Genomic DNA, 27,796 nt, shown 5'->3' with positions numbered 1-27,796 from the left:
GGTTCTGGCAATAACTAAATTTACAAATATTATATAATGAAGGAAATGTTCTCTTCAAGTTTGGATATTAACTATTTTTTATTTTGAACTTTTAAAAAATATTCATACAAAGCCAAAAATTTTGCTTTAGTATAATTAAAGGCATATAATGATGATCCCACTATTATAATGACACTCTCTTAATTAGAACTTCTTAAAAGCACAAGAACAAGACTAATGAACTGTCTTAAAATAAGTAAATTAGTGGACGAATTATTACAATTCCATTGAAAATTCCACTATCAAATTTACCATGCTCGATAGCATTTCACTGCCACCCCATAAATGGTCTAGTATCTGCAACAGGTTCTCTATTATTCTGAATTCAAAGATAGGTTGTTAGAAGAAATAAGACTAATAAGGATGAAGAAAACAGTACCATAATCTGAAGGTATCCCTTATTAAAAATACAGAAGATACGGTCTACATCAACATTGACTGACCACCATTTTGTTTCAAAACTACATGCTAATAAAGGAAAAGAACTGAATGTATGTGTGAATACTTCTGAAAGCATTTTAAAGGAGGACAGAATCCAGTAATTCCATTTAACATCTAGAAAAAACCATGCACAGAGAATCATCAAGTGGTCAAGTCTTAAGGCATTCTAATTTGGATTGCTCAAAAAAACAAGAAATGCAATTGACAAGCAGCATTGGTTAAGGCATGAAATAGTACGGAATTAGACATAGGTGGCATCAATAAGAACAAACCCCACATATTAGAACCCTACTTACTGTTTCATTTTTAATACAGAATGACAGAAGGGAAGGTCTAGTTCTTGTCAAACCACACACTTAATACACGGTGTCAAAATACCAAAGTGATTAAGTGCCAGTAAACAAAGAATTAAAAATCAAGGAAAAGAATCACCATCATCTTTTATCTATCTCCTTGCTTCCATTCTTGACTCTCAATGGTCAATTCATACACAGCAATCAGCTGTATGATTTTAAAACATTATGTCACCCCTTTGCTCAAAACACACATCACTCAAGTCTATACCATGGACTGTAGCATCCTCATCTCCTACTCTTTCCCCAGACTCACTGGATTCCAGCCACACAGGCCTCCTTGCTTGCCCCTTAAATCTGGCAGGCATGCTCCCACCTCCGATTTCTGGACTTGCTATGCCCTCTGCCATCAATGTTGCACCTCCAGATATTTGTGCAGCTCATTCTTTTAATGTATTCTGGTTTCTAGCCAAAAGTCCTGCAGTTATAGTAGCCTTCCATATATATCCCTATTTAAAACAGCTTGTCTTTCCACATCTACCAATCACTTTTACTTTGCCTTCGTATTTTTGCCTGTAGACTTAACTGTATATTAATTTACTTATGATTTGTCTTCCTCCACTGTGAGATGGAATTCTTTGACTTTTCTGTTTACTGTTAGAATACAGACTTGAATAGTCCCCAGAAGAGAATAGGTGCTGGATAAATTTTGTTGAATAAGTGAAACAAAACACTGATTTTTCAAAGTATGGCAAAGCTCTTCTCCATATTAAAACAGGATAGAAATCAAAATAGCAGCATTATTTTTTGAAGAAACTGACAAACTGATTCTAAAATTAAAAGTAAATTGGGACGCCTGGGTGGCTCAGTGGTTGAGTGTCTGCCTTCGGCCCAGGGCATGATCCTGGAGACCCGGGATCGAATCCCACTTTGGGCTCCCTGCATGGGGTCTGCTTCTCTCTCTGCCTATGTCTCTGCCTCTCTATGTGTCTCTCATGAATAAATAAATAAAATCTTAAAAATTTTTTAATTAAATTAAATTAAAAGTAAATAGATCTAGAATGGTCAAATCAAATTTGACAAAGAAGAACAAAATCTGAACGCTTATACAACCTAATTTCAAGACTTATTAAAAGTCTACAATAATCAAAACAGTGTGGTACTGGCCTAAGAATAGATACACAGATAAAGGCAACAGAATAGAGTTCAGAAATAAATCCACATATACAGTGTTAAATGATTTTCAACAAAGACGTGTAGTAAAATCAGTAAGGAAACTTTAGACATTTTAAGAAATGATGCTGGGAAAACTGGGTACCCATATGGGAAAAAAATTTCAATCTCTTCATTCTATGCATGAAATTAAATCAAAATGGATCACAGACCTAAACATAAAATCTATTACCAGAAAGAATTACCAAAAGAAAAAAGAGCCTATTTTTGCAGCCTTGGGATAGGCCGTGATTTCTTTAACAAGATACAAAAAGCACTAACAACAACAAAAAACTAAATAAGTAAATTGGACTTTAACAAAATTAAAATTCAACAAAATTTCTGCTCATCAAAAAAAAAAATCATTAAAAAACAGTCAAGACATAGACTAGGAAAAACATTAGCAATACATATATTTGACAACACACATGTGGAATATATAAAGAACTCCTAAAATCAACAAAAACAGACAAATAATTCAATCAAGTAATGGCCAAAGATTTGAATAGATACTTCACACACACAAACACACACACACACACACACACACACACACACACACACACACACAAAGAGATATATAAATGAACAATTAGCACATGTAAAAGTGCTCAGCAGCCGTGGTTATCAAGAAAATGTAAACTAAAACCACAAAGAAATACTTTTTTACGCCCACTACACAGGTTAAAATCTAAAAGACAATATATTAAATGTTTACAAGAATACAGAACAATTGAGCAACTCTCATAACATTGCTCCTAAAAATGCTAAACAGTACAATTTTGGAGAACTGCTTGGTAGTTTCTTTTAGAGTTAAACATACAACTACCTTATGACCCTGAAATTCTTCTCCTAGTATTTATCGAAGAGAAATGAAATTATCTGCACAAGAAGACTTATATAAGAAAGTTCATAGCAGTTGTATGTAAAACCCCAAATCTGGAACAATACAACATTCATCAACAGGAGAATAAACTATGATATATACATACAACATAATACTATCTAATAATATAAACAGATGACTGCTATGCACAATATCATGGACGAATCTCATAGACATTAGGTCATGTGAAAGAAGGCAGATGCTAAAGAGTACATACTGTTTGTGATTTATATTATATGAAGAAACAATAGGTCAAAGTAATCCATAGTGTCAGAAATCCTAATAGTCTGTCCATGGGCAGAGAACTGTATGGGAAGTGGCATGAAGGAAATTTCTGAGGTGCTAGAAATGCTCCCAATCTGATTTTGGGTGCAAGTTAACCATGTGTCAAAAGTATTTAAACTAAGTAATTAAAATGTGTACATCTTACTATATGTAAATTATATCTCAATAAACAAAGATGGAGTTATGATGTGGATGTGAGAATTGTATATATATCCGTGTGGGAGCCTAAAAGGCATTGCTTTGTTTTCTTAAACCATAACAAGTATAGAACATTTCCAAAACAAGTCATGATTTTTCCCAATACTTCTTTCACTGCATCATTATTTGTTGCATTGTCACAGCCTTGGGGGAAATTCAGTCAACAATTAACCAGACAATAAAAGCAAAGATGTTCACAAAAATATTGTCCTTTTAAAATACATCATTTTCTACATGGCTAAATTTAATCTCTTAGCAGAGGATTGCAGACACACGGTTTTTGTGGTGTGTTCAGCAATTGTAAATGACATATGGTATAATAAAAATAAAACAACTCAGGTAAATAAATGGCACAACTGTTTTAAGTTTGCACTAAGAAAGTAAGAATCAGTTACTTGCATATCTTCTCAGTCCTTAAGTGGTCAACTTTAAAGACATTTGAGAATTTAGGATTATGTCAAATGCCTGTCAATAACTTTTGCCAAGAACATATACAGACTGTATTAGAAAACTACAATGAGAATTCCACTTCTTTAAGTGAAATTGTAAAGGGATTGTGGATTTAGAAAATAATATTTGCTGACAAATGCTCTACCAGCTGGTCCCTCCCCTCCCCACCCAAAGGTAGACAGAATTTAGGATAATAATTATATGCTCTATATTTCAGTAGTTTGACAACATGAGCCTATCACAGAAATCTTCCTGTTTGTAATTCTCCAAAAGCTTAGAGTACATTTCTAGGACTCACTATGGGAACATTTACTCCTCATCTTAAACATGAGATAATTTATCAAGGTTAGATGTGATGTTTGAAAGATCTTGGTAGGCACATAGAGGTAGTAAAGGGAGGGAGATGACTCTAGATAACCTGCATAGAATGGATTTGATCATTTGGAAGGTCTTTAACCTGAGGCTTCTTCAAGATGAAAAAGAAACTCCATCTGTGGACAGCAGGTTTAGCCTATGCCCAAGAATTTAAACCTGCCCTTCCTGCCAGCCCACTCTATGGATTTTGGACTTACCTAGCCAGGCCCACAATTGTATAAGACAATTCCTTGCAACAAATCATATGTATTTCCTACTGGTTCTGCTTTATACATTCTGTGTAGGACTGTTGTATACACACTAATATACATAATATTAGCATTCCTGGCTGCTTCCCTTAAGTGCCGGTAGCAGTCAACATTATTGTGATAAACAAATGGCTCTCCCTTCTCTCTCTCTCTCTCTCTCTCTCTCTCTCTCACACACACACACACACACACACACACACACACACACACTTCCTGATAACCCTGTAGATAGTGCAGAGCTGGTACCCTGAATCACTGCTAGGGCTGAGGAGGAGCCTAGAGTTAAGAACATTGGATATTGCAATGACCCAATGTGAGAGAATGAGAATGAGAACTGGAAGGGTAAGATGGATTTCTCAGACATTTCAAACCAGGGATGCCATGATAGGTCCCCCAAAGCCACAAGGATAGGTTCACCTCATCAAAAGTCAACAGAGGCCAAAGAAGAAGGCAATGCACAGAGCCCCCTCCCATTGGGTCGAGGATACCTAAGCTTGTTCCTGTATCCAGCTGTCATCTTGGAAGAGGGAGGTGGAGAGGAGAGCCCTTAGAAAAACTTAGACTAGAACAGCTGATATACGTGTTAATGGCTATAGCCACCATTTTCTGCTATCAGTAGGAAAAGTGGCTCAAAACAAAGTGATACATGATTATAGAAAATAAAGTTCCCATTTTGTACAACCAATTTTTACCCAAATTCATACAAAATGGCAAACCATGGAACTGGACAGAGCTCACTCAATGGAAGAGCAAGAAGAGAAGCAGAACATCAAAATTTAAGAATCCAGTGTTGGAAGAGGGAATAAAGAAAGAGTGTTCAGAGACATAAGATGGAAACCACCAGGAAAAAAAAAATTCAGGGAGGAGATATGAACAATAAGGAAGAATAAGCCTTCAATTTGATAATTTGGTGGTTTAGTTACTTTGGAGAAATTCAAAGCTTTAGTCCCCACTACCTAGGATTAAACACAAATACTATGTTTGAATACCATGACTAGGTATTCACAAACTTCTGCCATCTAGCATCAGCCTGCTTGCCCCAACTTTCCAAACTATACATATCAAAATATGCATTATAAATCAGGAGGTCCAACTTTCAGTCCAAGGTCCAAAAGCAGCAAACCAGCTTGGTGAACTTAGCCAAATCTCTTCTCTTGGTTTACCTTTTCTTGCCTATTAAGTTAAAGCATAAAACAATACCATTTCTAAAATGTGATTAGTAGTCCTAAGTAAGCTAAGCTGGTGTATCTGGAGCTCATGCACTTTTGTTATTCTTTTCCATCCAGGAGTGACTTCTTTACCTACTTCCAAGGCCCAATCTTAGACCCTGCTTGTTTTGGGAGCCTCCCTGAATTATATCAGCCAGAGATCTCATTTGGTATTTACCCAGATTTCCTGCTGCATGTATGTCTTGGCTTCCCAAGTAGACTGGATACATCACTTCATGACTGAGATCACTCCTTTAAATTTTTTAACATCGTCACAATAGCCAGCACAATGTCTTACATTCAGAAGATATTCAACAAATCTTTGTTCTTCTATTATTAATTATAAACTGCAAGCATTTTCAATTTCTTTTTATGTTGTTCCCTGTTAGAGTTATGGATGTGAAAGTTCTCCAGAGAGAATGAACTCACTATACTAGTAAAAAGAAATAATTATTTAGCTTTAAAATAGAAGTGGTGAAGATAAAAGTACCAGTCAAATATCACTGGAAATGGTAAATCCCTGCAAAACTCACCCTTCAAGAACACGCTTCTTTCGTCATTATCCTTCAGTCTCCCTGGTACATTCAACTCTGCTCCATTTATACACCTAGAAATACGCTTTTTTACCAATGTTAGTATTAGTCTACAGCAGGTTCCATGCAATCCCCGTAATCTGAATTAAATTGAAGTTTTCTATTGGTTATCCAGATTTTTCCAGGCTGGGTTTTAACACTCATCCTTGCATTTGCTGGCAAAGATCTAAGCAGCGCACTGTTTAGAAATGTCTGCAATCAATTTTTCTGCCAGGGGCATTAGATAACACCAAAAGGGCAGTTATTCTGTGTGTTTAACACATACATAATGCCAACAGACCAATCATGATTTTGACAAGTACAATGCCATAGTACCTTTTGCAGCACAATATACTTTTATTATTACAATATTTAAGCAAAAAATATACCTCATTTTTCTCTGCTTGATTCTTATTCTTAATTCTGCTCTCCTTGTGATATCTTATTTTGAATTATAAAAATTAGAAAGCTTAACTTTCTTCAAAAAGAAAGTCTTGCTTCTCTTTCATAGAGTCTAAACCACAGTACACAGTAGTGAACTTTATTAGTGAAGACTTCTCTGTCCTTTTGAAACATATATTAATACCTGTCTTTCCTAGCCTATTGCCATAATTAAGAATAACCTAATGTGTGAAAACATAAGTAGCATACATCCCATGACATAAAAGCTCATAAAGTTTCTTATCAATTATTTTCTTACTCACTAATTTGTAAATTCCAGCAATTCACAATAGATCTCTTTATCAATGCTGAGAATTCATAAAGTTCTACTGCACCCACTAATTTCTCTTTCCTTTGACTATTGCTTATCATTGGATTATGTAATTGTATTGTTGATATGAACTGCTCTGGGAGACATTAAACTATATTTGAAATGAAATAATCATAATACTATAACAATACTTAAAAAAAGACATAAAATTTTATACCTGTAATTTTTCCATTAGCAATGGTGTCGATGTAAGTTTTTGAAAAATAATAATTGGTACTTAGCAAGGATAATGCCAATTAACTACATGCTGTCTTTTGATGAGATGTAATCGTATTTCCTTCTCAGTTCTTTAATAAAGCTCCACTTTTCATTTTAGCTAACATTTGATTAGTCCGAAATGAAAAATTATCAGTATATATAAAATAGTACAAAAGAAGATATTTTATGGTTCTTTAAAAGGAGTAATATAAATTCTGCCTAGAAGTAAAGCATTTCTCTATGGTCCCTATGAGACTGAATGCTCCATGAGGGCATCAAGGTTGCCTAGTAGCATATGCTCAATAAATACTTATTAACTGCATGAAAACCACCCAGGGATTTAGCACTAATGGACCACTTAGTACTAGATTAGTGAGTTGCATCAACAACTATTTTTTAACATAATCACTGTTCATTTTATATAATTGGTGCTATCTTATAATTTCGTGCCACTTTTTAATTTGCACAGTTTATTCAAACACATCAAGTTATTTAATCCTAGTGCTTTCTGTAATAAGTAATATTTTCCCCCTATTTTATGGATGAGTACAGAACCTTTAGAACCTCAAAACTCCCTCATCAACTATAGACATCTCCCTTTGTTTAACCCAGTCATGGCCTGAGAGCTAGATTTCTACACTGAAAATGGCCCCCCAAATACATACTGAACGATTGATGGATAAGATGATATGGTGTCTTGAGTTTGTTTCAAAATAACCTATGGTTGGCAGGGAGTGGGTGGTGGGTGGGCATAAAGACAGCATGTGACTGGCCCGAAGTAGCAAATTCTTGAAGCTGGAGGGTGCCTACACGAAGTACTATCTTTATTTCTGTAAATGTATGAAATTTTCCACAGTAAGAGTTTAAAAAAAAAAAAAAAAAGCTGAGAAGCAAATAAATAAATAAAACTGTCATTCTCAAGGTGTTTTGCTAAAGATAAGAGGATTTCTGCTGTTAGATTTTAACTAACTCCGCCTACCCCCATATCAGCTACAGGAATCTAACATACACTGACTCTTTTATATCCAATTGGAAATTGGCTAAGTAGGTTTGCAGTACAGAACTTAATAGAAGGCCTCAAATACTTAAGATATATAGAAATGGCTAAATCTCTTGCATTTTAGTTTACTGGGAACACTGTACTCTGCATGCAATATGACGTGTGTGTTCTCACTGTTGCCTACTTTTTTACAAAGTCAAGTAATAAAATAACAAGAAAAGTGAGCTCTAACTTCTTTATATAACATTTCAGTGTGTTCAGCAAGAGCTATAACCCCAAGTTATATGTTCCTAAACATAAACCAAGGCCTTAGATAATCACTAAGGATTGTTCTGTGAAACTACAGCTGGGATCAGCAAGGCAATAAAGATGAGTTTTTTCCCCCCAAAAGAAAACTCTATTGAATCTTCAACTTCCAGATTCCAAATATGTCAAGACAAACACACCACAGAGTTGTGCATTCTTTTTAATAGAAAGGAGTTAGATGGAAACTGTTATCTAAGAAGCTCAGAGGAAGAAAGAAGAAAGAAAAGAAAGAAAGAAAGAAAGAAAGAAAGAAAGAAAGAAAGAAAGAAAGAAAAGGGAAGGGAAGGGAAGGGAAGGGAAGGGAAGGGAAGGGAAGGGAAGGGAAGGGAAAGGAAGGGAAGGAAGAAATAACAATTGTCTCTTCTCTGAAATCAACTCCTTATATTATTTTCCCAGCTGAGGCAGAAGAGGTCTTTAGGGTCCTAGAAAGAAATCTGATGACCAACTGCCTTAATTAAGAATGGGTGTTATGACCCTATTTCCTTGGGCCTCATGCCCAAGAAAGAAGAAAAGAATATTTACCAGGTTCAAGGGTCCCTTGAACGTCCCTTGGACGGATCATGGGTCATAATACAACAAAAGCACAGGGGAAAAACAAGAGAGCAACAAGAGCATCACTGGCATGGTCACTTGCACATGTGGACATTTATAGTTTTCCCCTTTTTCAAGTTCTGCTCAGAAATAAACTTAAATGTTAAAATAATTTAAAGGTTATGGGCAAGAAAAATGAAAGGACATATTCTTATTTGAAGCAAGGCAGTATTATTACCACCACAAACAGTAATAAAAGCAAAAGGACAAAATTTTAAGGCAATTATTATTTCCTTATCTGGATTAACACATAACATTTCATCCATATTTCCCAAATCAGATTGCTAAAGAAATAAAATATACATATTCACTGCCATCTATAAAAAGAGCATAATATAATCTTAAAAAATTGCTAAGGGATCTTTTTGATGCCCCTAGTTTTACAATACACAATCAATTAGGGTTAGTTCATTGGAACATTTATCTTAACTATAATTTTAAAGTCTAGAAAGGGATGCAAATATGTAACTATACAATAGTGAAATACTGCACATAGCAATTAATATTTTCCTAACTTAAGATAATTTTCCCTTAAGATAAGCCTGAACAACTTCAGATGACCTTATTATAGTCTATCATGAAGACACTGACAGACGGACACTTACATGAGATAACAGAGCCAGCTCATGGTGACATGTGACAGCATTGCGGTTGGCTTCCATAAAGTACCTCTGTGTACGCTTCCGTTCCCGTTCCAGTTTCTTTTCCAAAGCCAGTTGGGATGTAGATAAGTTGTCTAAATACTTCATCATGACATCCGATATCATTGAGCTGACTTCTATAATATCTGGGCGGGTTTCTGCATCAGGAGTGAGGCACCTAAGAGAAGACACTTGATTACAGCACTCTGGTCAATGTTGGGATCAGGCCACAGGGTGTGGAGGGTCAAGATTAAACCCCACTGTGCATCCACCATGGTGTTCATACCCAAGATCACCTGGGATAAGATGGACATCAAGCATAGTTCTGAATCCAAGACTTTTTAAAAGGTATTGAAAAAAAAAGGTATTGAAAAGTTTGGGAAGCAGAGGGAGGTAGCATTGTTCTCTTTGCAGTTGGGCTGTCAGACAAGGGCTACAGGCTGAGCATGGAGCTCAGGACAGGTGGATTTAGTCATCTTCTCCTGTGTGAACTGGTTATTTTCTATAATCACTGTCAAGTCATTGGTCAGTGAAACAAAAAGGGATCCCGAGAATGTAGTCCCTGATACATCAAATGGAAGGTAGATTTCTAGGGGGGTCACAACTGACTGGCCTTTTGCAGCTGTGTTATATGCAGCAATATCAACCCAACTTGAGTAGTGTGTATCTTACCAAACACAAGCCATAAAAATAAAATGTAACCCAGTTATTTAGAGGTTTAAGATGTTTATAATAATTTTTAAAGTAATTAACTGACACATTACATGCTAATATTTTCTGTGATTTGGAGGTAGGAAATGTCAATCAGCTTACTAAAGGGAATATTATTTATGTCACAACTAAACACTAATAGAAAGCTATTCTAGACACAATGGAATCAATTAGCAAGATTGTTGCTAGCATGCTTTAAATACTTCAATACTCACTATAATATTTTGTCTATTTTTTAATTCAAATTCTCTAACTTCACTGAAGTTGTTTACTTCTTTATAAACTTTAACTTATTTGAACTTTGAGAAAAAGATCTGATTTTCACTTTTTTTTATTTGGTTTAGCAAACTAGAGTTCATACAACTTTCACCTATACTGACATCTCCAGGTAATATTTGAGAACTATTTTATTTTTATTATTATTCTTCACCACAGAAGTCAAAATAAGACTAGCTTGTTAATTTGCTAATTATTCTTTGTTTTTTGTGATTATGAGTAAAATATACATATCTTAGACATTATCATCTCATGGTTCATCTTTCTTTCTAAGGCAGTAGGCTTGCACTATGGTTATGACAGGCACTTACACATCTGCTGAATTCATATTTAACAAAGTTCAGTCCATGCATTTATAACAAAGAAAGACAAGACTGCTACATAATTTTGGGAGTGCTCAGTACAAAATGAAAGTGTAGGGCCCCAGCAGGGAGTGAAGAACTCAATCTTCCTTTCCATAGACCATTGTCTACATGATGGCAGGAGACCCTCCAAGAGATTGCAACCTCCATGCCACCATTATAATGTACTTGGTACCTGGATTGGAGGTGGGCAAGAGGCCCCCACTGAGTCATCCATTGAATGCACCTGATGCTACCAGCCTGGTTAAGAAGGGCCTCTTTTTCTCCTCACTCCAAGATGCAGCAGGGCACATACTACACCTTGATCCTCTCCTTGTCTGTATTCCCATATACTATACCAGGTAAAGAACAGTAGCAATGATGGCACGGGGACAGGGAGATGGAGCTGGAGGACAGCCAGGGGCCACAGGGCCAGGAGGAGATGGCTGAGAATCTATGTCAGAGAAGTAGGAAGTTGGAGGGACCTCATATGAACTGAGGCTCCCAAGACCCAAATATACATGCTCCTTGTCTCAACAGACTTCATTTCCAAAACACAAATTTAAAGATAAAATTATTAAGAATTTCATGACCGTAAGTGCAGAGCCCTAAACCCTAAGCACAGGACTGTTTTGAGTATGGTGGCACTGAGCATTGGTCATACGCATGTGAAGCTGAACTTCTATGCCAGTGACATATTTGTATTCAAATTTCTTTCTTTTGCTTATAATCATAAAAGATGCTAAAATGTTGAATTTCACCTTCTAATTAAATCAGTTTCTTCACCTACTCTCACTTAATTAGCAAAAGAAATTAAAGCTGATAAAAATGCTTGGCTGACTTAGAGTTGGTTATGACTGCCATGTGAAGAATAAAACAAACACCCCAACAAGTAATCCTTTCATTAGCACATTAGACTAAAGTTTTAGTCTGCAAATATTCAAGTATAATATTAGCAGGTGAATTTATCAGCTGAGCTTTTTTTTTTTAATAAAAAAAGCAGTATAAGCTAGTTTTATAATTTTTTTAATAATAAATATTTTTTATTGGTGCTCAATTTGCCAACATACAGAATAACACCCAGTGCTCATCCCGTCAAGTGCCCCCCTCAGTGCTTGCCACCCAGTCTCCCCCACACCCCGCCTACCTCCCCTTCCACCACCACTAGTTCGTTTCCCAGTTAGGAGTCTTCCATGTTCTGTCTACCTTTCGGATATTTCCTACCCATTTCTTCTCCCTTCCCCTCTATTCCCTTTCACTATTATTTATATTCCCCAAATGAATGAGACCATATAATGTTTGTCCTTCTCCTTTGACTTATTGACTTATTTCACTCAGCATAATACCCTCCAGTTCCATCCACGTCGAAGCAAATGGTGGGTATTTGTCATTTCTAATGGCTGAGTAATATTCCATCGTATACATAAACCACATCTTCTTTATCCATTCATCTTTCAATGGACACTGAGGCTCCTTCCACAGTTTGGCTATTGTGGACATTGCTGCTATAAACATCGGGGTGCAGGTGTCCCGGCGTTTCATTGCATCTGTATCTTTGGGGTAAATCCCCAGCAGTGCAATTGCTGGGTCGTAGGGCAGATCTATTTTCTTTCACCATACACAAAGATAAACTCAAAATAGATGAAATATCTAAATGTGAGACAAGAGTCCATCAAAATCCTAGAGGAGAACACAGGCAACACCCTCTTTGAACTCAGCCTCAGTAACTTCTTGCAAGATACATCCATGAAGGCAAAAGAAACAAAAGCAAAAATGAACTATTGGGACTTCACCAAGATAAGAAGCTTTTGCACAGCAAAGGATACAGTCAACACAACTAAAACACAACCTACAGAATGGGAGAACATATTTGCAAATGACATATCAGATAAAGGTCTAGTTTCCAAGATCTATAAAGAACTTATTAAACTCAACACCAAAGAAACAAACAATCCAATCATGAAATGAGCAAAAGACATGAACAGAAATCTCACAGAGGAAGACATAGACATGGCCAACACGCACATGAGAAAATGCTCTGCATCACTTGCCATCAGGGAAATACAAATCAAAACCGCAATGAGATACCACCTCACACCAGTGAGAATGGGTAAAATTAACAAGGCAGGAAACCACAAATGTTGGAGAGGATGTGGATAAAAGGGAACCCTCTTGCACTGTTGGTGGGAATGTGAACTGGTGCAGCCACTCTGGAAAACTGTGTGGAGGTTCCTCAAAGAGTTAAAAATAGTTTTACAAATTTTATATAGTTATATATTATGGTAAATGGGAACCAGAATGGTCTCTGTTCCGGTATTTAGTCATCTCCTTCTCTCCCCAAATTGCTTCCATTCCTGGATTTGCCATTGCTGAAAAAGGAACCACCAGGGAGATGCAGTTTAGCATCATGGTTAGGAAGGTAGCCTCCAGGTCAGATTGGTGTAGTTAAATCCCAGCTCACCCTTTATTAATTTATCTTGGGCAAGATTTAGTTTCAGTTTCAAGTGGCCTATCTGTAAAACAGGTTAATTACAATATCTACCTCATCAAGCTGGTATGGTGATCAGCTGTGTAAAGGGCTGGCACATTATAAACGCTCACTATGTTGAAAGGAAAATGCACACTTTTATTGGTCCTCCATTCTGTCCCACGTTTAACCAACACAAAATTCTGTGGCTTCTCTCTACTAAATATTTATTGAATCCATATTCCTCCCCTCTAATCCCACCACTATTAGCCTATTTGATCATTGCTTTCTTGGACTATTGAGTCTCCTAAATGACATTCATTGCTTGTCTACCTCTGGCCATACTGTAAACTACCACAGAATAATATTCCTATATTTGACTACATCACATCTCTGTTCAGAATTTCTCAATAGCCCTTCATGGTTGCATAGAACAAAACTGATATTTCCAGCATTATATACAAGCCCCCTCTGGAACTGGCCCTTATTTTCCCCCACAGTGTCATCCCTGCCTTCTCCTCCTCCAGCTCACACCAAATGCTCCTATCTGTCCTTTCTCATATAACTCATGGCTCTCTTACGCCATTTCCTTGCTCATTTTATTCCTTCTGCTTGAATTTTTTTTTTGTCAATGGTATCTGCCCCTTTCCAGATCCCATCCCTATCTGCTTGCCAAAAACCCCACTCTTTTCCAAGTCACCATTAGGAAGACTTCTTTGATCACCCTCAAATGATTTCTCCTCCCCTTTTTGTATATTCTCATTATGTTTAAGTCCTTAAATGACCATAATATTATATTGTAATGATCCATTTCACCACTAGAAACTTGGAAACTTCTCGAAAGGACAGACATGTGTCACCTTCGCCATGATCCTCAGCATGTAAAAATGGAATCTGGGTTCTGGTAGGTACTCAGCAGATGAATGAGTGAATGAATGAATGAATGAATGAACAAATGAATGAACTTAGAGCTAACATCTAAGAATTTACCAGTCCCAAATATATATCCCAAATATTTGGCTACAAACTTTTAAACTTCCAGGAACATCACTTACCAGAAGTTCCAATTTAGCCTCGATTCTCTAAAATACATCTCTGCTTAGATATTTCAGAGAAATTCTTAAGAGTGAACAAATGCTTCAATGATTCTCTAATCAAATAGACATAAAATCATTTTCTAGAAAAAAATCTAGGTTGTTCTTTGCTCTACTCATCCCACCCACTTTGTCCCCAGTCTGCTCTGAGACCAGACAGAATTAGAGGGATCTGATTATATTCATTTTGTGTTTTAAGAAACAAACAGTTGAGCATTACAGTGTGAGTTGTTCCCTTTGTCTCTCTCCTTCAATTTATAACTAGTAGGACATCCGTAACCCAATAGGTTTCCTCTGCACAGCAAAACACGATGCTCGGGAGATCTATACATCTCTATGTGGTGAGAGATCTATACATCATACAGATCTATACATCCATACATCTGAGTGTGGATTAGACGGAGGGTCATGGAAGTGATGGAAGCAAGGGTTCAGTGTCAGAACTGAAGGAGACTGAAATTCTAAAAAAAGAACCAAACAGACATTCTGGGGTTCAAGAACTCAGTAAATTAAAGACTGCACCACAAAGCACTAGAAGTACAGCAAATAAGACAGAAGAGAGAATAAGTGATCTGGAAGACAGGAATCTGGAAATGTTTCAGGTAGAGGAGAAAAGAGTTTCTATATTTAAAAATATTTTTTAAAAATGGGACATCTGGGTGGCTCAGAGATTAAGCATCTACCTGGAGTCTCAGGATCGGGTCCCACATCGGATTCCCTGTATGGAGCCTGCTTCTCCTTCTGCCTGTGTCTCTGCCTCTGTGTGTGTGTGTGTGTGTGTGTCTCATCAATAAATAAATAAAATCTAAAAAAAATTTTTTTTTGAAGTGAAGGAACCCTATAAAAGCTATTAGATTCCATTAGAAGAGCCAATGAGAATAATGAGTATACCACAAGGACAAGAGAAGAGGAAGGTGGCAGAGAGATTATTTAAAGAAATAATAGCTGAGAACTTCCCGAAGCTGGGGAAAGGACTAGACAAACAAGTCCATGAAGCTAATAGATCATCTCACCATATCAATGTGAAAAAACTTCAAGACACATTAGAGTGCATCTGTCAAAAGAAAGAATCTTAAGGGCAGCCAGGGAAAAAGAAACTAGTCTACAAAGTAACTCCTGTTAGACTATCAGCAGATTCCTCAGCAGAACATCTACAGGCCAGAAGAGAGAGGAATTATGTATTCAAAGTATTGAAACAAAAATCATCAGCCAAGAAAACTCTGTCCTTCAGCAATGTTATCCTTCAGGCAAGAAGGAGAAATAAAAGCTTTCCCAAACAAAAGCTTAAAAAGTTCACCACCAGTAGGCCTACCTTACAAGAAATGTTGGAAGGAGATCTTCTACCTTAAACAAAAGATAAAAGTACACAAAAATTCAAGTAAAGTGATAAATAGAATCACAAAATTCTAACTCTATTTTAGAATAAGGTATTAAGCAACTATAACATAAAGGCTAAAGGCAAAAAGCATTTAAAAAAACTGGAGTGATTACAATTTGGTAATAAACACATAGTGTTAAAAAGGGATAATCTGTGACAACAAAAATATAAAAAGACGGAGAGGAAAATGACAGACCCTGTATAGACAAATGAAGGTAAGTTGTTATCAGCATAAAATTGACTATTTATTTATGAGACACTTTATAAAAACCTCATGGTAACCACAAAACAAAAATCTAGAGCAAAGATACAAAATTGTAAAAAAGGGGAAAGTGAGCAGATTATCATGGAAAACCACCAACCTAAAAAGGTAAATAGAAACACAAAGAAAGGGGATCCCTGGGTGGCTCAGCAGTTGAGCACCTGCCTTCGGCCCAGGGTGTGATCCTGGAGTCCCAGGATCCAGTCCCACATCGGCCTCCCTGCATGGAGCCTGCTTTTCTCTCTGCCTGTGTCTCTGCCTCTCTCTCTCATGAATAAATAAATAAAATCTTAAAAAAAAAAAAAAGAAACACAAAGAAAAAGAAACAATAGAGACATAAAACAACCAGAAAATAAGACAAAATGGTAGTAGTAAGTCTTCACCACTCAATGTAAATGGATGAACTCAATCAGAAGGCACGAACAGGCTAGATAAATTTTTTTAAAAAAAGACCTTATTTGCCATCAGGAGACTCACCTCACCTCCAAAGACAAGCACACAGATTCAAAGTGAAAGAGTAGAAGAGAATACTTTGAGCAAACAGTAACCAAAAGAAAGCAGATATAACTATACTTATATCAGACAAAGTGGATTTTAAGCCAAAAATGTAATGAGACAAAGAAGGTCATTATATAATGATAAAGGGGTCAATACACTAAGAAGATATAACAATAATAAATATGTATTCTCCCAACCTCTCGGCATTGAAATATATTAAGCAAATATTAACAGATCATAAAACAGAAATAAATAGTCAATACAATAATAGTAAAGGACTTCAACACCCCATTATCAGCAATGGATAGATCATCCAGACAAAAAAATCAATAAGGAAACATTGAAATTAAACCATACTTTAAAACAACTGAACTGAGACATATAGAACATTCTACCTAATAGCAGCACAATACACATTTTTCTCAAGCACACATGGAACACTTTCCAGAAGAGATCATATGAGAGGTCACAAAACTAATTTCAACAAATTTAAAAAGACCTGACATACCAACTATCTTCTCTACAATAACATGAAATTAGAAATCAACAGGAGAAATGTGAGTAGATTTTACAATACGTGGAAACTCATTAACACACCACTAAATAACCTATGAGTCAAAGAAGAAATCAATAGGGAAATAAAAAATTATCCAAAACAAATGAAAATGAAAATGCAACATATCAAATTTTGTGGGATGCCCAAAAGCCATCCTAAGAAGCAAGTGCCCCCCCCAAAAAAGAAGCAAGTCTATAGCACTAAACGCATATATTAAGAAATTAGAAAGATTTCAAATAAAAAATCTAACTTTGTACCTCAAGGAACTAGAAAGAGAGAAACAAATTAAACCCAAAATTAGCAGAAGGAAGGAAATAGTAACAATCAGAGTGTAAATTAAGTAGAGTCCAGGAAAACAATAGAAAAAATCAATGAAACTAAAAGCTGCTGCTTCAATAAAACAAACAAAATGGGCAAATCTTTGTTAGGCCAAGAAAAAAAAAGAGAGAAGGCTCAAATAAATTTAGAAATGAAAAAAGAGACATCACAGCTGATACTACAGACATATAGATAAGAAATGGATACATTTCTAGAAACACACAACCTACCAAAACTGAATAAGGAAAATAGAAAATCTGAACACACCAATAATGACTCAAGAGACTGAGTCAGTAAAACTCTCAACACAGGAAACTCCAAGGCCAGACAGCTTCACTGGTGAATTCTACCAAACATTTAAGGAAGAATTAATGGCAATCCTCTTGAGACTCTTCCAAAATATTGAGAAGGGAACACTTCTCAAACTCATTTTACAAAACCAGCATTGCCTTGGGTCTATACAACAAAAACTATAAGACTTTGCTGAAAGAAACTGAAGAAGATGCAAATGGAAAGACATTTTGTATTCAAGTTTCAGAGGAATAAATATTGTGAAAATGGCCATACCACCCAAACCATCTACAGATTCAATGCAATTCCCATAAAAATACCAAAGGCATTCTTCACAGAAATAGAAGAAACAGTCCTAAATGTATGTGGAACCACGAAAGGCCCTAAATAGCCAAAGCAATCCTGAGAAAAAAAGAATAAAGCTGGAGGGATCATACTTCCTGATTTTAAATTATACCACAAAACCATACTAATAAAAACACTATGGTACTGGCACAAAAATAGATCCATAGACCAATGAAAGAATATAGAGAGCTTAAAACTAAATAAAAAAAAAAAAAACTAAATCCCAGCATACACAGTCAATGAATATTTGACAACGGAGCCAAGAACACCCACTGGGGGAAAGATAGTCTCTTCAACATATGATGCTGGGAAAATTGAAGAAATATATGCAGAATAGAGAAACTGACCTCTCTCTCATATCACCCACAAAAATAATTCAAAATCATCAGAGACTTAAACATAACATCTGATAGCATAAAACTCTTAGAAGAAAGGAAAGGAAGAAGCTCCTTGATATTGGCCTTCACCATGATTTTGTTAATGTGATGTCAAAAGCACAAACAACAAAAGCAAGAAACAACAAATGGGACTACATCAAATGCAAAAGTTTCTGCACAGCTCTTTGCTACTCAGTTCACAAAATGAAGCAGCAGGTTAGAGAGCAGAGAAAAATTTTACAAATCACAGATCAGACAGGGATTAATATCTAAAGTATATAAAGAACTAAACACAACACTCAAATAATCTGATTAAAAATGGGCTGAACTAAATAGATTTTTTTTAAAGATTTTATTTATTTATTCATGAAAGACACACAGAGAGAAAGAGGCAGAGACACAGGCAGAGTGAGAAGCAGGCTCCGTGCAGGGAGCCCAATGTGGAACTCGATCCCGGGTCTCCAGGATCACGCCCTGGGCTGAAGGCGGCACTAAACTGCTGAGCCACCCGAGGTTCCCCCTAAATAGATATTTTTCCAAAGACGACATCAAAATGGCCAATAGGGACATATAAAGATGCTCAACATCACTAATCATCAAGAAGATGCAAACAAGGGCACCTGGGTTGCTATTGGTGAAGTAGCTGGCTCTTGGTTTTGGCTCAGGTCATGATCTCAGGGTCATGAGATCAAGCCCTGTGTTGGGCTCTGCACTCTGCGTGGAGCCTGCTTCAGATTCTCTCTCCCTGTCCCTCTAGTGCACTCTTTTGCGCTCTCTCTTTCTCTCTCTCTCTCAAGTAAATAAGATCTTAAAAAAAAAAAAATGATACAAATAAAAACCACAATGAACTATCACCTTGCACCTGTTAGGATAGCTATCATCAAAAGGAAAAGACATAACAAGTATTATTCATAAGGATTTGGTGAAAAAGGAACACTTACACATTGTTGGTGAGAATGCAAATTGGTCCAACCACTATATGAAACAATATGGAGATTCCTTTAAAAAATTAAAAAATAGGGGCAGCCCAGGTGGCTCAGTGGTTTATTGCCACCTTCAGCCCAGGGCATGATCCTGGAGACCTGGGATCCAGTCCCACGTCGGGCTCCCTGCATGGAGCCTGGTTCTCGCTCTGCCTGTGTCTCTGCCTCTCTCTCTCTCTCTCTTTCTCTCTCATGAATAAATAAAATCTTTTAAAAAAATTTAAACATAGATCTACCATATGACCCAGCAATTCTACTTCTGGGAATATACTCCAAAGCAAAGAAAACAGAATTTCAATGAGATTACCTGTACTTCCATGTTATCACAGCATTATTCACAATAGCCAAGATACAGAAACCCAAATGCCCATCATCATATGAATGAATAAAAAAGAAGTGGTACATATATATAATGGGATACTATCCAGCCATGAGAAAGGAAGATATACTCCCACTTTTGATAACATAGATGGAACTTGAGCACATTATGCTAGGTAGCATAAGTCAGAGAAAGACAAGTATTGTATGATACCACTTATATGGAATCTAGAAAAATCAAACCTATAAAAAAATAGAAAATAATGGTAGTTACCAGGACATGAGGAATGCGGAGGATAAGAATGATGGTGTCTAAGGGTACAAACTTGTAATAAGTCATAAATAAGCCATAGAGATCTGCACTGAATAATGAATATATGTCAATGGTATTGTAATATAATTATGTGATAAATATTGCTTCAATGGCAATCATTTTAAAATATATATGTATATCAAAGTGATACACTGTATACCATAAATTCATAAAATGTAACATGTCAAATTTACTTTGGGGAAAATTTTTTTAAAAGAGAAAACCAAAGAGTTGAAGGTAGGGTGAAAAATGTAAAGATCCTTAGAACTAGCTGAAAGCATTAACCAGCTAGTCATCATGACCGCCTCTGAAACAAAGCACCAGACAGCTTCTGCAACCAGGCTCAGATAGAGAAATGTAAGGCAATTAGAAGATTTTGTGCATAAAAGGAAATGTTCTTTTTTAAAAAGTAAACAGACAATAATCTCTGAACAGTGTACAGGAAGGTAAAAATAGTAACTCTGGTACTGGGCAGAGCAACAAAATGGATTTATTTTCTGCTCCAAACTCTTCAGAGTTGCTAAGTTACTCTCCCAGTGTAAAAGTCTGCTAGGAAAGAAAAGTTCCAGTGATAAAATGTGCTTGTACACTACATGAACAAACAGGAAAAAAAGAAAGATACTGCACATGAGACACAATTGCATGAGCTCTACCCCCAAGACAGGATGTAGAAGGAGAAAATCAGAAGATGGAAAAAGCAAGAACATGTAATTGGAAACACCAAGTGTGAAATTAAGAATGAGTCTAGTGAATTTGTGCATCAACAGTTGTCTTGTATTTCAAAGGCTGTATCACGTTATTCACGATCAGTTCTGAGCCTGATGATTTGCTGAGTCATAAATTATCATTAAGACCACTTTTGCCTTTATGTATTCCTCACATCGATTTTCTGAAAAAAAAAAAAAAAAAAAAAAACAACAACAACAACAACAAAACAAAACAGGAAACTAAGAAAATAGAAAATTGAATTTGCTTTCTTATTCTTTGGAACTTCATTTTTAAAGATTAAAAATCCAAAGCAAATTAAATATGTAATTGCATAAAATTCATGACTGAATTTGGTTTCATGTCAAATGTTCTAAAGGTAAAACTCTGGAATGTGAACCCAGATAATGAGTCCTGAATAACCTTAAGTGAAAGCCACATCTGCTACAGAATGCACAGTCATCTTAATATATAATCATTATAAAATGAAAATTAAATTATCAGTTCTTACTTATTATGGCATCTTAGTATTTTGAATTAAAAGTATCCTTACAGGAGCACCTAGGTGGCTCAATCCATTAAGCATCTGCCTTTGGCTCAGGTCATGATCCCAGGGTTCTGGGATGGAGCCCCACATCTGGCTCCCTGCTCAGCAGGGAAACCTGTTTCCCTCTCCCCCTCCGCCCCTCCGCAACCCCATTCATGATTGCTCTTTTGGGCTCTCTCAAATAAATAAAATCTTTTTAAAAAGTACCCTTACAAATAATCCAGAGTCCCCTAATAGTGATCATTCATCCTCTTAAACATTCTGGTGACAGGAAACTCACTACCCACACAGTAGCCTGCCTCACTGTGGATACCACTTAGTTCTGACACACACTTCTTTTTTTTTTTTTTTTTAAGATTGATTTATTTATTTATGATAGAGAGAGAGAGAGAGAGAGAGGCAGAGACACAGGAGGAGGGAGAAGCAGGCTCCATGCAGGGAGCCTGACACAGGACTCGATCCCAGGACCCAGGATCACGCCCTGGGCCAAAGGCAGGCGCTAAACCGCTGAACCACACCAGGGATCCCCCTGACACACACTTCTAATGGCAAACTGACCTGGGCCTTCTCAGAACTCCACTCCATGGTCTTGGCTCCACTTTCTGAAGTTCCATAGAATAAACCCAGTTGTTTTCATAGTTTCAGTATCATTTCATTTTCATGCTTGTACTCCCAAACTTGTTGACTCAACTTCCCAGCCACTATGAAAACAACACCACTTCCCTCCATCAACACCATGACCACTCCAGAGTCACCATCATGTCCTAGTAGAGAGCTGGATCTGGTTCCCCCCTCCCCCCATTCCCTGCTATCTATTCCCCACAGGGCAGCCAGCATGATCTTTGCTACGGAAGAAATTTTCACTATATCTCACCTATAAATAACCTTAAGTTTTCTCCTCAGTGCTGGAGACAAAGATTCAAAACCCTCAATGTGGCCTATCAAACCTAGTCAATCTGGCCCCTATTAGCTTCCCCAGGCCTTTGGCTATTCTCTTCCTGACTTAACACACTACATCTCCAATTTCTTTCCATTCCTCTATGAAATAGAAATCCATTCTGTATACCATTTGAGAATTAGTGATTGTTCAGGTCTCAGATTACATGTTCTTTCTTCATAGAAACTTCTAAAAGTGCCTAGAGTAGACCAAATCCTTCTGGAATCTCTCATTGCTCCCTTTACCATTCTGCATAAAATTTATCATAATTTGTTTTATATACTTAATTCTTTTTTTAATAAATTTATTTTTTATTAGTGTTCTATTTGCCAACATATAGAATAACACCCAGTGCTCATCCCATCAAGTGTCCCCCTCAGTGCCCATCACCCAGTCACCCCCACCCCCCGCCCACCTCCCTTTCCATTACCTCTTGTTCGTTTCCCAGAGTTAGGAGTCTCTCATGCTCTGTCTCCCTTTCTGATATTTCCCACTCATTTTTTCTCCTTTCCCCTTTATTCCCTTTCACTATTTTTTATATTCCACAAATGAATGAGACCATATACTGCTTGTCCTTCTCCAATTGACTTATTCCACTTAGCATAATACCCTCCAGTTCCATCCACATCGAACCAAATGGTGGGTATTTGTCATTTCTAATGGCTGAGTAATATTCCATTGTATACATAGACCACATCTTCTTTATCCATTCATCTTTCGATGGACACTGAGGCTCCTTCCACAGTTTGGCTATTGTGGACATTGCTCCTATAAACATCAGGGTGCAGGTGTCCTGGGGTTTTCATTGCATCTATATATACTTAATTCTAAAAATAGTAATGCTATTATTAATAACAATATCGAATTTTATTGAGGGTTCACCAGTGCTAGGTACTGTGCTAAAAGCACTGCAAGCATCATCTTATTTAATCTTCAGAACAAGCCCATGAGTAGTTACTATTGCTAGTTGTACATCACAGATGAGAAAAGGGCATGGGTGGAAGAGTAGGGATTAAAATCCAGCTTATTCTAGAACCTATTGATGTTCTTAACGTTTCCATATAGTGTTGGTACCTGACTCCTCCACTAATTGTTAGCCCCAAGACACATGGATACCAATATCCAAGGAGCCTGTCAGAAGCAAATTATGGTCCTGTTTGCCCAGTGTCACAAAATGAGAATAATGTGCCTGTACATTTCCTCTGTACCACCTCTCCCCTGCTCTTTGTGGCACTCAAATACCTATGAAAAGGAGAAATTAAATGAGTAAATCTGGTATTTTTGTCTTGACATCTCTGGAGACTTCTTGAATTTTTAAGGCACTTTCTAGAAAACAAATAGAGAACAGAATCAAATTGTAGAGATGAGCAATTTAAATACATTTGTCTGGATTCATTAGCAACAGGGCACAACCTAATATATGCAGAATTCAGATTACTCAGAAAAGGGTTTCAGCTCATTTCCTATAATATTAACAATAATTGCCCATATTGCTTAAGATTTGCCATTCACCAAGCTCTATGCTAAGTGATTTTCATAGTTACTTTGTATAATTATCATACCAGCCTGATGAGGTTAGTATATTACAGTCCCCTTCTTACTGAATGAGGGAACAGAGATACAGAAAGAATGGTTAAATGTTTGTTCAGAGTCTACAGTTAGTGAAACTCAGCCCCGGCTGGGCCTGGGCCCCTTAGAACTGTAGGACAGCATTGTGCTCAACAAGGAAAGATTCAAGATATAACCTTACTAACTGTGAGGAGAAATTAATGCAAAATGGTGGGATGGGAGGAGAAACTGAAGGGAATACATCTCTTGCATTTCATCAGAGGTAATGCTAAGTGCCAGGATAGATACAAAGCCAAGTTTAAAGGGAATTGGGCACAAGAATGGATAAATATTCTATCTGGGGTGATTCTAGGATTTCTGTAATAATAATGAGGATTTGATTCAGCTCAATGGGGCAGGGAAGTAATCTTGAGCCAACTTAGGAGCATACGTTGGTATAGAAATAACAATGAGTCAGAAAACAAGTCATTTATTGACACAACCAATATTTGTTAAGGGCCAATCCTGTCCCAGACACTGTTCTGGCCACTGAAGAGCTATAAACAGACCAGAAAAACTCCTGCTCTTGTAAATTTTTCCTTCTGGTGGGGACGACACAGGCAATAAATAAACAAATATGCAAACACACACACACACACACACGTGTCTAACATGTCAGCACATGGGTGCTGCAAGCTTTATAAAGCCAGAAAAGGAGGCAGAATGTGGATCGGCTGTGGGGGCATCAGGAGCAGGCTCCCCAGTGATGGGAAATAACAGCAGAGAAACAAGGGAAGTGGGGGGGGGGGGGGGGCCGCTGTGCCATGCACGTATCAAAGAGAAGACAAGTCCAGAAAAGGGAAAAGCAAGGACAAAGGTCTGTCATGTCCTGGTAGAGAGCTGGGACAATCCCTATGAGGTCAGAACTTTGCAAATGCACAGGAAATGATTTTCCTTAAACTACTACTATATTAGTGGCTGGAGCACTTCTTTCTGACTTCCTTTGAAAAATTATTATACCACATAACATTACCAATTTAAAAATAAAAATGAAAAAGTACTTGCAATTTAACATGGCCTTTCTCAGTTTCCCATGTCCTTGACTAGCCTTCTCCCACATCCATGCATATATTTACAGTTTTTATCAGAGTTACAAACAGCTTTACATCCTGTTTGCTTTACTTAGCTTCATATCATATTTGTTTTACAGGTTGTTACAAAGCCTTCTGAATAATCATTCTAATGGCTGCATAATATTTCAAGTACATATACTACTTCCTCTTGGACACTTCAGTGGCTTCCAGATGGTCATCATTACTGATGATGCACAAATATCTTTCTAGGTTTGGATTATTTGGGAGCCCTTCCTCTTCATGAATATTTACATGGTAAATCTGTAGAGATGTGAGATATTTCTTGATCATCCCCATAGGTTTGAAATTGTGAGAATAATTACCTGCTGATGGTATCTGTCACTTTCTCAGAGTAGATGCCTTCTGGCACTGGTTCATATACTGCCTCCACTATCTGCAAGATAGACAGATTAGTGTGATGGACATAAGGAGGCCATTAATACGTACAATACTTGGCCACAATATGAGAGCTACTCAATAAGCATTATAGCCACGCACAAATTTTAATCAGAAACAAAAACATCCCAACAAATAAAAAATTAACATCAATTAAACAATTCTTGAGCACAGATTGTATGCTTCAAGCTGAGTTAAAGTTAGCCTCAGATTCATAATAAATGATGCGTAGGATAATTTAATGTGCCGATTGTAGGCAGTCCAAACCACAATTAAAAATAAAAGACCAAAAGTAATTTGATATATTTATTTGTATAATTTTCTATGATAAATGAAGACAATTATAGGGGGAAATGTGCCATAGCACATGACGTATATTTAGAAGAAAGGGGGGGAAATGAACTAGATCATGTGGCCCATAAAACAATGTGCCTGCTTTTAATTGGTAATTTTATAAAAATCACAAATGTTCTATTTAGGAAGAAAAAGAATGACATTTTTAGTAACACAGGACCCTTTTGTCTCCCAACACTGCTTACTTTTGTAGCCAGGGAGAGCATGTTGGTGCTGTAGAAGGGAGGATTCAGAGTTGCCATCTGATAAAGGATGCAGCCTGCTGCCCAGACATCAGCTTTCTCCCCGTACGGTTCACTCTTCAGTACCTCAGGGCTGAATTAAAATAAGGATGTTAATAGATACTGAAAAAGGGAGAATAAATCAGCACAAAAAAGAGTCCAATTTTCAAGCAATAGTTGGAGATATGAGAAAAAAAGAATTGAAACTCTTTATCACTAATTCAGATAAACATATTAAAAAGTATCTTTGAATTCTCCCAGACTCAGAAGCACAATCAAACAATTCCATTTTAAGCACTAAGTATCAATGAACCATATAAATATTGCCTATTAAGTATCCAAGAAAGTTTTTATTTCCAGAGACAATCACCCATCTACGGTAGATGGAACTGTTGGCCTCAGTTCTCTACTGTTCTGGAGATTTTGCAGAACTCATTCTTACAATGGTCTCTTGGGGGGCAGTATCTGTTACCCACCCCTGACTCGATTTTGTTTTGTGTTGCTTTGGCCAATGTGAAATGGAAATAACAGTGAACCAGACCAGAGCATTTGTTTTAACAAATACTGAGTGCTTTCATTTGTCCTTCTAGGAGATTCTGTCCATTACCAAAAAAAGAACACATCGCAGTGGCTGCTGTCCCACCAGCCTAGGTCCAGCATAAGATACATGGAGCAGCTCTAACCCAAACATTGCATAAACCTACAGTCTGAAGGAGAACTTGCCTAGAAAACCCAGACCTGTGAGTCTGACAATAAATGCTTATTGTTGAATTCCACTGAAAGTTTTGTGATTTGTTATGCAGCATTATTATGGGAAACTGACTGATAAAGCCCCCTCCCTTTGCTACTCAACTCTAGGCTATAAAGTAGGAAAAAGATCATATTTAAATATGTTGCAGAAAATGACGATATCCATCATGTTCATATCTTCTGAAATTGCACTTCAAATCTGGACATAGATGCTGTCAGTCTTTAAAAAATTAAGCTGTGAGAGTTTATGAGTTTGACATTTTTTTAATGTGGAGGGGAGCGCACTTCCCCTGGATATTTTGGAGTAATAGAAGTTCCTCTATCATATTTGTAGAATGAAACTCCTCAAAGAGTTGAAAGTACTTAATACCCACACATCCTAAATTATGTAGTTAGCAACTCAGTACAATGATATGCATTTAAGACTATGCTCAGCCCTCTACATAAAAAGAGTAGGGATTAAGAGTTAACTTTGATGGTGGATTAGGGTATAAAGAAACTCATAAATTGATACTAGAACAATATAAATCAATGTTGACTATTAAGAATAATCAAGGAGTTGCTATTTTTGTGAGATTATGAAGAATTTAATTCCTTGTTTTGGGTTTACATTATGTGCTTGCAGAGGAAAGTATGATTTCTAGGTCTTTCAGCATTTTCATATTTGGTATTTTGGAGTTCAATAATATGGAAATGAATGAACTCTGCTGGTTCTAACTGCATACAAAGTGTCTCCTGTTGTTACCTGGTCAACTGTTCAAATTTAAAAAATGCCTTAACAAGATGTAATACCCTCAACAGAAAAAAAAAATGTCCTTTGTTCCCCACAGGCAAGTTTCTCAGGTATAATCTATGGAGAACTCAGAGGATTTGTTTCATATTTCCAAAAGCTCATGAAGAAGATGCTATGAATGTTCTACCCATTTCCCCGCAGACCATTCTTCCATTTCCTGTTCCTGGTA

The 27,796-nt window shown here is 36.8% G+C and overlaps 1 protein-coding gene across 18 annotated transcripts in view; it reads right to left on the bottom strand.

Moving 5' to 3' along the window:
* Positions 1-27,796, bottom strand: part of NEK10 (NIMA related kinase 10) — a 227,458-nt gene that overhangs the window by 68,081 nt on the left and 131,581 nt on the right. For all 18 annotated transcript variants that reach the window (XM_026006386.2, XM_072726668.1, XM_026006380.2 and 15 more), the window contains 3 exons: positions 26,049-26,178; positions 25,437-25,507; positions 9,680-9,893 (listed from right to left, as the gene is read on the bottom strand). In XM_026006386.2, the coding sequence (XP_025862171.1) occupies positions 9,680-9,893; positions 25,437-25,507; positions 26,049-26,178 (415 nt within the window). The remainder of the gene's footprint in view (positions 1-9,679; positions 9,894-25,436; positions 25,508-26,048; positions 26,179-27,796) is intronic.

Source organism: Vulpes vulpes, chromosome 11 (genome assembly GCF_048418805.1).
Source record: "Vulpes vulpes isolate BD-2025 chromosome 11, VulVul3, whole genome shotgun sequence".
NCBI lineage: Eukaryota > Metazoa > Chordata > Mammalia > Carnivora > Canidae > Vulpes > Vulpes vulpes.
This window is presented reverse-complemented; position numbering and strand designations above follow the sequence as displayed.